Genomic DNA, 13,945 nt, shown 5'->3' on the forward strand with positions numbered 1-13,945 from the left:
TGGTTATACACTGTATCGCCAGGATAGAACGGCGGCGTCTGGTAAGATAAGGGGTGGCGGACTATGTATTTTTGTAAATAACAGCTGGTACACGATATCTAAGGAAGTCTCAAGGTTTTGCTCGCCTGAGGTAGAGTATCTCATGATAAGCTATCTACCTAGAGAGTTTATCTGTATTTTTCGTAGCTGTTTACATACCACCACCATCAGAGGATGGCACTAAGACAGCATTGAATAAGCTGTATTCCGCCACAAGCAAAAAGAAAACGCTCACCCCGAGGTGGCGCTCCTAGTGGCTGGGGACTTTAATGCAGGGAAACTTAAATCGGTCTTGCCAAATTTCTGTCAGCATGTTAATTGTGCAACCAGAGAGAAAACAACTCTGGACCACCTTTACTCCACACATAGTGCATAGAAAGCTCTCCCTCACCCTCCATTTGGCAAATCTGACCATAATTATATTCTCCTGATTCCTGCTTACAAGCTAAAATTAAAGCAGGAAGCACCAGTGACTTGATCAATAAAAAAGTGGTCAAATGAAGCAGATGCTAAGCTACAGGACTGTTTTGCTAGCACAGACTGGAATATGTTCTGGTATTCCTCCGATGGCATTGAGGAGTACACCACATCAGTCATTGGCTTCATCAATAAGTGCATCGATGACTTCATCCCAACAGTGACCATGCGTACATTCCCCAACCAGAACCCATGAATTACAGGCAACATCCGCACTGAGCTAAAGGCTAGAGCTGCCGCTTTCAAGGAGCGGGACTCTAACCGGAAGCTTAAGAAATCCTGCTATGCCCTCCGACGAACCATCAAACAGGCAAAGTGTCAATACAGGACTAAGATTGAATCGTACTACACCGGCTCTGACGCATGTCGGGTGTGGCAGGGCCTACAAACCATTACAGACTACAAAGGGAAGCACAGCCGAGAGCTGCCCAATGACACGAGTCTACCAGCCTAGCTAAACTACTTTTATGCTCGCTTCGAGGCAAATAACACTAAAACATGCATGCGAGCACCAGCTGTTCTGGAAGACTGTGTGATCACGCGCTCCATTGACAATGTGAGTAAGACCTTTTAAACAGGTCAACATTCACAAGGCTGCAGGGCCAGGCGGATTACCAGGACGTGTACTGGAGCTTGCGCTGACCAACTAACATTTCAACCTCTCCCTATCCGAGTCTAATACCAACATGTTTTAAGCAGACCACCTAGTGTCCTTGAGCACAGGAACTAAGGTAACCTGCCTAAATGACTACCGACCCGTAGCACTCACGTCTGTAGCCATGAAGTGCTTTGAAAGGCTGGTCATGGCTCACATCAACACCATCATCCCAGAAACCCTAGACCCACTCCAATTTGCATACAGTCCCAACAGATCCACATATGATGTCATCTACATTGCACTTCACACTGCCCTTTCCCACATGGACAAAAGGAACACCTATGTGAGAATGCTATACATTGACTACAGCTCAGCGTTCAATACCATAGTGCCCTCAAAGCTCATCAATAAGCTAAGGACCCTGGGACTATACACCTCCCTCTGCAACTGGATCCTGGACTTCCTGACGGGCCGCCCCCGGGTGGTAAGGGTAGGTAACAACACATCCGCCACGCTGATCCTCAACACACGGGCCCCTCAGGGGTGCGTGCTCAGTCCCCTCCTGTACTCCCTGTTCACTTATGACTGCACGGACAGGCACAGATCCAACACCATGAAGTTTGCCATTGACACAACCGTGGTAGGCCGGATCACCGACAACGACGAAACAGCCTATAGGGAGGAGGTCAGAGACCTGACCGTGTGGTGCCAGGACAACAACCTCTCTCTCAACGTGCTCAAGACAAAGGACATGATTGTGGACTACAGGAAAAAGAGGACCAAGCACGCTCACATTCTCATCGACAGGGTTGTAGTGGAGCAGGTTGAGAACTTCAAGTTCCTTGGTGTCCACATCACCACAAACTAACGTGGTCCAAGCACACCAGGTAGTCGTAAAGAGGCCACGACAAAACCTATTCCCCCTCAGGAGACTGAAAATATTTGGCATGGGTCCTCAGATCTTCAAAAAGGTTCTACAGCTGCACCATCGAGAGCATCCTGACTGGTTACATCACTGCCTGGTATGGCAACTTTTCGGCCTCCGACCGCAAGGCACTAGAGGGTAGTGTGTACGGCCCAGTACATCAAGGGGCAAAGCTTCCTGTCATCCAGGACCGCTATACCGGCGGTGTCAGATGAAGGCCCTAAAAATTGTCGAAGACTCCAACCAACCAAGTCATAGACTGTTCTCTCTGCTACCACACGGCAAGCGGTACCGGAGCGCCAAGTCTAGGTCCAAGAGGCTTCCAAACAGCTTCTTCCCCCAAGCCATAAGACTCTTGAACATCTAATCAAATGGCTACCCAGACTATTTGCATTGCCCCCTCCCCACACACACACGGCTGCTACTCTCTGTTGTTATCATCTATGCAGTCATTTTAATAACTCTACCTTCATGTACATATTACCTCGACTAACCGGTACCCCCGCATATTGACTCTGTACTGGTTCCCCCCTGTATATAGTCTCGCTATTGTTATTTTACTACAGCTCATTAATTACGTGTTACTTTTTTCTTCATTTTTTTATTTAGTTTAACTGCATTGTTGGTTAGGGGCTCGTAAGTAAGGTGTTGTAACCTGTTGTATTTGGCGCATGTGACTAATACAATTTAGAAATGTTATTAAAATTGACCGATTTCTAGTAGGTGGACAATGGTGTTTGAATGTATACTGAGCATTTGGTTTTATATATAATTTTGCCTTACATAATCAGAAGGCTGCATTTTTATGAGATTTGTTATTTTACAGTGATTTTAAAGAACTAAAAAAAAGAACATTTTGTAAGGTAATTGACATTTTTTGCACATTCTATTTTTTTTGTTTGTTCAGTATATCATTTGTAACTAATTTCAATGGTCTAGAATTGAATTGAATAACAATATTACATTTTATTTCTGTCAGTCAATGTGTTCTGTTCTGTCAAGCAGCTCTGATTCCAATGAAGGAGCCACCTACTATCAATGAATGTACCCGAGTGTGAATCTGTGGCACTATTTCCAGTGCTGCAGTTTTCCTTTATGGCCAGCAGAGAGCACTCATACATTAGAGAGCACAGAGTGGAAATCGGTGAATCCCCTGAGTGCTCCATCCTACTATAATCCTCTGCTTTATTCAACATCTAAACAATTTAGCTGTGGGTCATAGCTGGGAAGGGAGTAGGAGTTGATGGGAGTGATGGGGTGATGGGTCTCCCTCTTTTTTTCCCTTTACCTTTAGACAAACGCTGTGCTAGAGTGCCTGTGCTATTAGCATTTCTGTGTGGGTGTTAGGAGCTTAAAAAAGACAGTGTAAATAGAGGCAGCATTCTCTAACAGGCTGTGCTAACAGTATATGAAATGCAAGGTAAGCATTATTTTTCCAGACAGAATCCACCACCCTGTATAGCTTTTCCATTATGGAAGAACATCATCAAATTACCTTCATTCCAATGAACTCATTACAAAAACATTCACAATCATTATATAGTGCAGTTTGAAAAGATAGCATATGAGAAGCGAAGGAGGCAGTCATAGGTCTAGGTCTCCTTTACTTAGACACTAGCAATAAGTATGTCTAATTATTTTTCCCCAAAGTCTGCTTTTTCACATGCAGTGGGATAATACGGATTTGTAATTGTGGAATTATTTTATAAGGGCTATGACATGATTGGTTATATTGATATTTTCTTTGTATCATTTGTACCAAATGTATCATACAATTCTTAATTCTACGAGGCCTATAACCTAATGATAGACAATAATCAAATGTTAGGGAAAAAATCATGAAGTTGTGAATGAAGGATGCCAGTCCTGCTCACAAACCTTATTGTAATGTAGATATAGCATAAGGTTTACAGTAATATGTAACAATCACATAAACCAGGAAGGAGACTCTCCAAAAAGGAGGCATTTCAATGGTAGCTATAATTTGCAGCATTTTTCACATTACATTCACCTCTGTCTACCAGAGTGCAAAACAGTGGCCAGCCCGGTCTGTCTTACATATTCAGATCATTGCCTCAATTAAGGGAAACTCAGCACAATATGAACTGGCATAAATGTTTATGGAAATGTAATATTAGATTTGAAGGGGTCACTGGCATCCTGGGCTCTCTATGGTAATGGCCCAGTCTTGAAAATCAGTCTGGTCCCTGTCTGAAGTGGAGCAGCTGACGGATCATTCCCATGCTGCCTGCGGAAGTTATAAAAGAATAGTCCAATTTATTCCCCGGAAACATGTATTTATTACCGTCATTACAGTGGCGGGGAGAAGAAGTAACATGTTGCTGTAAATGTCTTGAGATTTAAAAAAGGAATGTGAATATATACATAAATATTGATTATGTCTGTGTTTTCAGATGGCATAGCCTAGGATGCAATGCCGTAACAGCTGATGTATAATTTTGTAAAATACGTCCCTATCCAAAATAAGAGGGACCGTGTTTGACAAGTTATGTTAGTGTAGCAGCAGGCTAAATGGGAAGTAGCAAACCAGACTTCGTCTTTTATTTAACAAGGCAAGTCAGTTAAGAACAAATTCTTATTTACAATGATGGCCTACCAAAAGGCAAAAGGCCTCCTGCAGGGATGGGGGCTGGGATTAAAATAAAAAATATAGGACTAAACACATCACGACAAGACACTCTTTGCTGTTCCACTTTCACTTCAAGTGCCAATTTTCTGAAAAGTACAGACCGTTTTTAAAAACATTTAATTTGAAGCTCACCTTGCACTAAGACTTCATGAATGCTCTTATGGATAAACGGTGTAGTCAGAACTACAAGGTTGCACTTCCCAAAATTATGACTTGACCATGTAACTATTGATTGTTTGCGTGTGCGTTTTGTGTAATTACAGTTTTATGTCTGGTATTCCCTAAATCAAACATTCTCTCAATGAGAAGCAAAAAATGTTACAGGAGTGTCTGACACTTAATCTATACTTGTGGATGTTGCCATTCTCTTGAGAATTGCTCCTACTTAAAGGTGATTTGAACATGACATATAAAAAAAAATACAGATTTTTATGCTGGGTATAATGGCTGCTAAGAAGACAATCTTACAAAGTAATTTTGAACGTGGAATGAAGTCTAAAATGTGTTCATTTAAATATGTCCACTGCAAGGTTGCAAACAGCTTCCACTGTAACTTTGACAAATTGGATCAGGGCTGTGAGTCATTTTATAGCTGAAGTATTTTTGTATTTTGTAGGTAAGTACAACTCGTTAAAGTTGACTTACAGTGCCTTCAGAAAGTATTAATTATTGTCCTGCTTAAAGGTGAGTTGATCTCCCAGTGTCTGGTGGAAAGCAGACTGAACCAGGTTTTCCTCTAGGATTTTGCCTGTGCTTAGCTCCATTATGCATATTTTTTAATCCTGAAAAACTCCCCAGTCTTTAATGATTACAAGCATACCTATAACATGATGCAGCCACCACTAAGCTTGAAAATATGGAGAGTGGTACTCGGTAATGTGTTGTATTGGATTTGCCCCAAGTGAATTGCTTTGTCACATTTCTTGCAGTATTACTTTGGTGCCTTGTTCAGTAAATGCTTCTTTTTCATTATGTCCATAAGGTTAGTATTGTGGAGTAACTATATAATGTTGTTGATCCATCCTCAGTTCTCTAATCACAGCCATTAAACTCTAACTGTTTTAAAGTCACCATTGGCCTCTGAAATCTGAGCGGTTTCCTTCCACTCTGGCAACTGAATCCGGTAGGACGTCGGTATCTTTGTAGTGACTGGGTGCATTGATACACCATCCAAAGTGTATTTAATCATTTCACCATGCTCAAAGGGATATAAAAATGTCTGTTTTTTTATTTTTACCTATCCATCAATAGGTGCCCTTCTTTGCGAGACATTGGTAAACCTGCCTGGTCAAGTGGTTGAATCTGTGTTTGAAATTCACTGCTTGACTTTAGGGACCTTACAGATACAGTTGAAGTCGGAAGTTTACATACACTTAAGTTGGAGTCATTAAAACTTGTTTTTCAACCACTCCACAAATTTCTTGTTTTTTCTTGTTAACAAACTAGTTTTGGCAAGTTAGTTAGGACATCTACTTTGTGCATGACACAAGTCATTTTTCCAACAATTGTTTACAAGACATATTATTTCACTGTATCACAATTCCAGTGGGTCAGAAGTTTACATACACTGTGCCTTTAAAACAGCATGGAAAATTCCAGAAAATGTCATGGCTTTAGAAGCTTCTGATATGTCAATTAGCCTAATTTGAGTCAATTGGAGGTGTACCTGTGGATGTATTTCAAGGCCTACCTTCAAACTCAGTGCCTCTTTGCTTGACATCATGGGAAAATCTAAAGAAATCAGCCAAGACCTCAGAAAAATTATTTGTAGACCTCCACAAGTCTGGTTCATCCTTGGGAGCAATTTCCAAATGCCTGAAGGTACCACGTTCACCTGTACAAACAATAGTACGCAAGTATAAACACCATGGGACCACGTAGCCATCATACTACTCAGGAAGGAGACGCGTTGTGTCTCCTAGAGATGAATGTACTTTGTGAAAAGTGCAAATCAATCCCAGAACAACAGCAAAGGACCTAGTGAATATGCTGGAGGAAACAGGTACAAAAGTATCTATATTCACAGTAAAACCAGTCCTATAATCAACATAACCTGAAAGGCGCTCAGCAAGGAAGAAGCCACTGCTCCAAAACTGACATACAAAAGCCAGACTACGGTTAGCAACTGCACATTGGGACAAAGATCATACTTTTTGGAGAAATGTCCTCTGGTCTGATGAAACAAAAATAGAATTGTTTGGCCATAATGACCATCGTTATGTTTGGAGGTAAAAGGGGAGGCTTGCAAGTCGAAGAACACCATCCCAACCGTGAAGCACGAGGGTGGCAGCATCCTGTTGTGGCGGTGCTTTGCTACAGGAGGGACTGGTGCACTTCACAAAATAGATGGCATCATGAGGTAGGAAAATTATGTGGATATATTGAAGCAACATCAAGTCATCAGTTAAAGCTTGGTCGCAAATGGGTCTTCCAAATGGACAATGACTCCAAGCATACTTCTGAAGTTGTGGCAAAATGGCTTAAGGACAACAAAGTCAAGGTATTGGAGTGGCCATCACAAAGCCCTGACCTCAATCCTATAGAACATTTGTGGGCAGAACTGAAAAAGCGTGTGCGAGCAAGGAGGCCTACAAACCTGACTCAGTTACACCAGCTCTGTCTAGAGGAATGGGCCAAAATGCAACCAACTTAGTGGGAAGCTTGTGGAAGGCTACCTGAAAAGTTTGACCCAAGTTAAACAATTTTAAAGGCAATGCTACCAAATACTAATTGAGTGTATGTAAACTTCTGACCCACTGGAATGTGATGGAAGAAATAAAAGCTGAAATAAATAATTCTCTACCATTCTGACATTTCACATTCTTACGTATAATCAAGTGGTGATCCTAACTAACCTAAGACAGGGGATTTTTACTAGGATTGAATGTCAGCAATTGTGAAAAACAGAGTTTAAATGTATTTGGCTAAGGTGTATGTAAACTTCCGACTTCAACTGTAATCGTGTGCGTGGGGTACAGAGATGAGGTAGTCATTCACAAATCATGTTAAACACTATTACTGCACACAGAGTGTCACACTCGTCTGAATGAATGGACCAAGGCGCAGCTTACTTGCAGTTCCACATGTTTAATAAATATAAAACAAAACTTGTGGTTCTGGGCTGCTCACAGGCAGCTACACAAAAACAAGATCCCACAAACAACAGGTGGAAAAAGGCTGCCTAAATATGATCCCCAATCAGAGACAACGATAGACAGCTGCCTCTGATTGGGAACCATACCAGGCCAACAAAGAAATAGAAAACATAGATTGCCCACCCTCGTCACCCCCTGACCTAACCAAATAGAGAATTAAAAGGATCTCTAAGGTCAGGGTGTGACACAGAGTGAGTCCATGCAACTTATTATGTGACTTGTTCAGCAAATTTGTACTCCTGAACTTATTTAGGCTTGCCATAACAAAGGGGAGGAATACATATTGACTCAGGACATTTCAGCTTTTCATTTTGAAATAATTTTCTAAAAATACAATTCCACTTTGACATTATGGGGTATTGTGTGTGTGGGCCAGTGACAAAACAACTAAATTGAATCCATTTTAAATTCAGGCTGTAATAAAGAGAATGTGGAAAAAGTCAATGGGTGTGAATACTTTCTGAAGGCACTGTATATTTGTCTAGTCTGAATAAACACATTTTTCCATTTTCCTGCATAAAGAATATCTAATTGAATTATATCTGAATCTGTACCTTTTTGAACAAAAAAGGTGTAATCTAAAAGGCTTAAGGCCCCCAACAAAAGCCTTGCTCTGGGTTTCAGAAGGACATACTGTATGCAAGGTGCCCTTTTAAGATGCAGACAGGCTAATCATTTGTGATTGCATCTTTGCCTCGTCCCACACATCTACTTTTTTGACCTTGGTTTTTTGACTGGCTTTATTTTGTTTTGCCTGCTCGGAGTGCCAAAGGTTTTCAGAGTTATACTCTTTTTCTCTTGCCTTGAGGCAAGAGGTAGACATCATCCAAATATCTGCCAGGAAGCTTATTGATATGTGAATGTGATGGTCACACCGTAATAGTTATGCCGGCTACATAATTGAATGCATTGTATTGGAAAGCAATCTTCTCACTGTTAGAAATGGGGAGTTGGGAGGATTTCAAAAAAAATATATATATATATATACCTATAACATAATTGAGTTCATATACTCGATGTACAGCAGTCACATTTGGCTCTGCCAAGGCTGTGCTTGGGGGAGAAGGGGGTAATTGTGAGGATGGCAATCAAAGGGGTCATGCGTTTCAATTGAGGGACACATGGATGCAGATGAATCAACACAACCTGTGTGTGTGTGTGTGTGTGTGTGTGTGTGTGTGTGTGTGTGTGTGTGTGTGTGTGTGTGTGTGTGTGTGTGTGTGTGTGTGTGTGTGTGTGTGTGTGTGTGTGTGAGAGAGAGGGAGCAAACTCTGCCCTATTTTTGTTACAGCTCAAAGAAAAGACTTTCACCGTAGGACATAAAAATATAAACAACTGGCCATATGGATATACGATAACCCGAAAGATGATTGGGATGTATTGTGGTGGTTGTGAATAGGCCCTGTGATGATGTAAATTGAAGAGGCCTTTAAAAGTGGAACGGCCTACTGCATATGCATCAAGGCACATCAAAGCCTTTTCAGGGGTCCTACATTTACATAGCGACATCACTGATGCTATGGGAACCCAGCAACCCTGTCTTTGGACCACTTCTGAATAAAGTGGGGGCTTGTGGAAGTCCTTCAGCACGATTAGAACAGGAGTCAAGGAAGTTTCCTTTGGTTTTCCTTTCCTTTAAAACGAGCTTAGGCTTGAAAGTCTGGCTCCTCCATGTTTGGATAGGCATCCTTGTAACGTGTGTGTTAGATACACATTTTGGTAAGGGCACTGGTACAAGAAACAAGGTATTTGTTGGTGTGAGTTGTGCGTTTGATTGATGGGACATGTACTGAGCTTTTATTGATGGTTTTTCTAGGATTTCACTGACTGTGTGGCAACAATATAATTTTTTATCCTTTAAGGCTATTTACCTGTTATGTGCTTGACTTGTGTGAATTCTGAACCATTGTTTCTTGTATGAGATTATAAAAGGTTTGTGTGTCTTTTGGCACAACTGGTGAGGTTTTCCTTATTGGACACAACTGCCATACACATTTGAAATCTTAAGTGCTCTCAATGTGAAAGACCACTGTTGCTTCTTGAAATGATGCTCTATCAACAAAACACAGGGCTATTGACTGTTTTCTTTGTATTTTCAGGAGAGAAACGACAAAAATGAAAACCTACTCTGCTGTACAGTCTAAAGGTGAGTTTTAGAATGCATTACAAAGCCAAAGCCTAAATAATGCTGTCTATCTTTGTCATATCTCCAAGCAGGCTAGCTAGTTGTTAGCAATAAGTTAGCAATATTGTGAACCATGTGAGATGTTATGTTATGCTAATGTCAGAATCATCCATCTTAGTATGGATCACAAATGGGTGTGAAAAGGGCACATGGACAATTATTCAAGATCTTGCTCTCTGTAATAGCCATGTTACATGTGTAATTAGTATGCATTTCACAATGACTATCCGTTTCTATTTGCATTTGAATACCCCCCCATCTCTGCTTTTATGAATTTCATGATTCAGTTTCAGGCGTCAAATGTTGGGTTTGTTATTTATTTTGTAGCTTTTTGGGGAGAGTCAGACGACAGCAACTCCGAGATAGAAGCAGCTCTGCGCCCTCAATACAATACGAACAATGACAATTCTGAGGATTTTTAGGACTGACTACCTGAGAAAAGGGATTCTTAACAGAAGCTGCTGAGAGAAACTCTCTCTACGTTGTACATTGTAAACTGTATGCATACTGTATCATAAAAAAAGGTATAATGATAAACCTGATACCTCTTACTATGGTTAAAGTATGTGAAGAGTTTTCAAACGCACCGATGTTAACCCTGCTTCAGTCTCTTCATCTGAATGACTCTTACAACTCATAATAACAGCTTGAAATAGATTAAACGGGTCTTTTGAAGCGATTTGTTTGCACTAGGCTGGAAATCATGCATTTTGAATGCTGCTAGCATCTCCGAGTGGTCTGCATCTAGCATGCTTGAGTGTAGTGACGTGAGTAACCTGTGAAATGACAAAGAACAATGGCCACTCTGGATGTTACCAAACGACCTGCGGACCTGTTGAAGTGGCCCATCGCCCAGGACAAGATGTACCGTCGTGTTAACAGATCCACAATGATCACAATGTATGTTTTTGAAACAAGTTGTACTTATATACAATGATTATATCAGACCTGTATTCTTTTTCATTTCCCATGGGCCTTTTCATTTGCTATGACATTTCAAACTCACTCGTTTTTTATTGCTCAGAAGAAGTACAATCATGTTTTCATGTTCAATTTTTTTTTATAATGCTTGGTGATCAAATGACGTGTCGAGTAGACATACAGTACTCAAAAGACATAATAATTAATTTTGTGGAAAAAAAACATGCAGTTTGTTAAACCCATCAACCTCCCTCCTCCCATCCACCCTTTTCCTTTTCACCCTTCAAGTAGCAGTGCATGTCAATGACAGTGACTATTCATTACACTAGTTAAAATGCCTTGGAAATAAATTCACCTGAACCATGCAGCATCTCCACTGGCCCTCAGCCTGTTTTCCAGTTCTGTAAATAACCTCTTGTGAGAGGTCGCCTTTCTGAATCGTACATGAAAGTTAATCTGTATCATGTCTATAGAATATTGAACATTTGTAAAGCCATGTTATGTTGTAATATTGTAAAAGCCCCTGGCGTTCAGTACATCGGTAGGATTCCATTAGTCAGCTTTTAGGTGACTTTATATGCCTGAACCTTCTAAAGTAGGACTCCACACTCATTACCAGTAATGGCTTCAGCCAGCCCTGCACCTCACGCAGAAAGGGAATGTGTCGGGATAATTTGGAGTTTGCTAAAAGGCTCCCTAACATAATATCTGTGTTAAGGAGCAGGTCAACAGATACTTGGTGCAGCAGATAACTCTGTGAGAGGAGGTATATTGTACAAAATACACAGAGTATACCAAACATTAGGAACACCTTCCTATTAAGTTGTACCCCCACACACACCTTTTTGCCCTCAGAACAGCCTCAAATCATTGGGGGATGGACTACAAGGTGTCAAGCGTTCCACATTGGAGTCAACCACTGGTCCTGGTTGACTCCAATGCTTCCCACAGTTGTGTCAAGTTGGCTTGATGTCCTTTAGGTTGTGGACCATTCTTGATACACACAGGAAACGGTTGAGCGTGAAAATCCAGCAGTGTTGCAGTTCTTGTTACAACCGGTGTGCCTGGCACATACCATAACCTACCATACCCTGTTCAAAGGCACTTCAATCTTTAGTTTTGCCCATTCACCCTCTGAATGGCCCACATACACAATCTCATGCCTCAAGGTTTAAAAATCCTTCTTTAACCTGTCTCCTCTTCATCTACACGGATTGAAGTGGATATAACAAGTGACATCAATAAGGGATCATAGCTTTTACCTGGTCAGTCTGTCATGGAAAGAGCAGGTGTTCTTAATGTTTTGTATACTCGGTGTATAACAACACAATAAATAGCTTGGAAGATAACTTTTCCTGATTGACACAGTGGTAGCAGGCTGCAAATAATTTTTACATTTTTTTAATTAACCTTTATTTAACTAGGCAAGTCAGTTAAGAGAAAATTCTTATTTACAATGACGGCCTATCAAAAGGCCTACTGCGGGGACGGGGGATTAAAAAATAAATAAAAATTAAATATAGGACAAAACACATCACGACAAGAGAGACAACACAACACTACATAAAGAGAGACCTAAGACAACATTGGGCACAGACAACAGCACAAAGGCCAAGAAGGTAGAGACAACAATACATCACACTAAGCAGCCACAACTGTCAGTAAGCGTGTCCATGACATGTCTTTGAATGAAGAGATTGCGATAAAACTGTCCAGTTTGAGTGTTTGTTGCAGCTCTTTCTAGTCGCTAGCTGCAGTCAGCTGAAAAGAGGAGCGACCCAGGGATGTGTGTGCTTTGGGGACCTTTAACAGAATGTGACTGGCAGAATGGGTGTTGTATGTGGAGGATGAGGGCTGCAGTAGATATCTCAGATAGGGGGGAGTGAGGCCAAGAGGGTTTTATAAATAAGCATCAACCAGTGGGTTTTGCGACGGGTATACAGAGATGACCAGTTCACAGAAGAGTATAGAGTGCAGTGATGTGTCCTATAAGGAGCATTGGTAGCAAATCTGATGGCCCGAATGGTAAAGAAAATCTAGCCGCTCGAGAGCACCGTTACCTGCCGATCTACAAATTCTCCGTAATCTAGCATGGGTAGGATGGTCATCTGAATCAGGGTTAGTTTGGCAGCTTGGGTGAAAGAGGAGCGATTACGATAGAGGAAACCAAGTCTAGATTTAACTTTAGCCTGCAGCTTTGAAATGTGCTGAGAGAAGGACAATGCGCAATCTATCCATACTCCCAAGTACTTGTATGAGGTGACTACCTCAAGCTCAACCCTCTGAGGTAGTAATCACACCTGTGGGGAGAGGGGCATTCTTCTTACCAAACCACATGACCTTTGTTTTGGAGGTGTTTAGAACAAGTTTACGGGTAGAGAATGCTTGTGGGGCACTAAGAAATCTTTATTGTAGAGCATTTAACACAAAATCCGGGAGGGGCCAGCTGAGTATAAGACTATCATCTGCATATAAAGGGATGAGAGAGCTTCCTACTGCCTGTAAATTGAGAAGAGCGTGGGGCCTAGGATCGAGCCTTGGGGTACTCTCTTGGTGACAGGCAGTGGCTGAGACAGCAGATGTTCTGACTTTATACCCTGCACTCTAAGAGAGGCACAGTAGTTGTGTGTATCTGTACTGATGGCGCAAAAGCCATGACAGGGAGACATAGTGGAGTTGTAAGGCGCGTGCAAGCAGTCTCTGCCGACGCCACTTGGGTACACTGCAGCATCCCCCGAGAGGCTCTTGCTACGAAGGGAATGCCTGACAACTGGAAAGACGTTTTGGACACTACAGTGAAAATGGTTAACTTTGTTAAAGCAAGGCCCTTGAACTCTCGTGTATTTTCTGCATTATGCAATGATTTGGTGCAGCGACCATATAAACGCTTTTACAACATACGCTGGAACATGGTGCGCTGGTTATCAAGGGGCAAAGTATAGACACGTTTTTTTACGTTGAGAGACGAGCTTAAAGTTTTCTTTACTGACCATCA

The 13,945-nt window shown here is 41.5% G+C and overlaps 1 protein-coding gene across 3 annotated transcripts in view; it reads left to right on the forward strand.

Moving 5' to 3' along the window:
- The window catches only part of kiz (kizuna centrosomal protein), a 50,979-nt gene that overhangs the window by 26,897 nt on the left and 10,137 nt on the right, over positions 1–13,945 (forward strand). For 2 of the 3 annotated variants that reach the window (XM_020500979.2, XM_020500983.2), the window contains 2 exons: positions 9,944–9,990; positions 10,357–11,322. In XM_020500979.2, coding sequence (XP_020356568.1) covers positions 9,944–9,990; positions 10,357–10,451 — 142 coding nt within the window. In that variant the 3' untranslated portion in view covers positions 10,452–11,322. Of the gene's footprint in view, positions 1–9,943; positions 9,991–10,356; positions 11,323–13,945 lie in introns of those variants that run through there. The other variant, XM_020500980.2, reaches the window with a different exon arrangement.

The sequence above is a fragment of the Oncorhynchus kisutch genome, linkage group LG14 (assembly GCF_002021735.2).
Source record: "Oncorhynchus kisutch isolate 150728-3 linkage group LG14, Okis_V2, whole genome shotgun sequence".
Taxonomy (NCBI): Eukaryota; Metazoa; Chordata; class Actinopteri; order Salmoniformes; family Salmonidae; genus Oncorhynchus; species Oncorhynchus kisutch.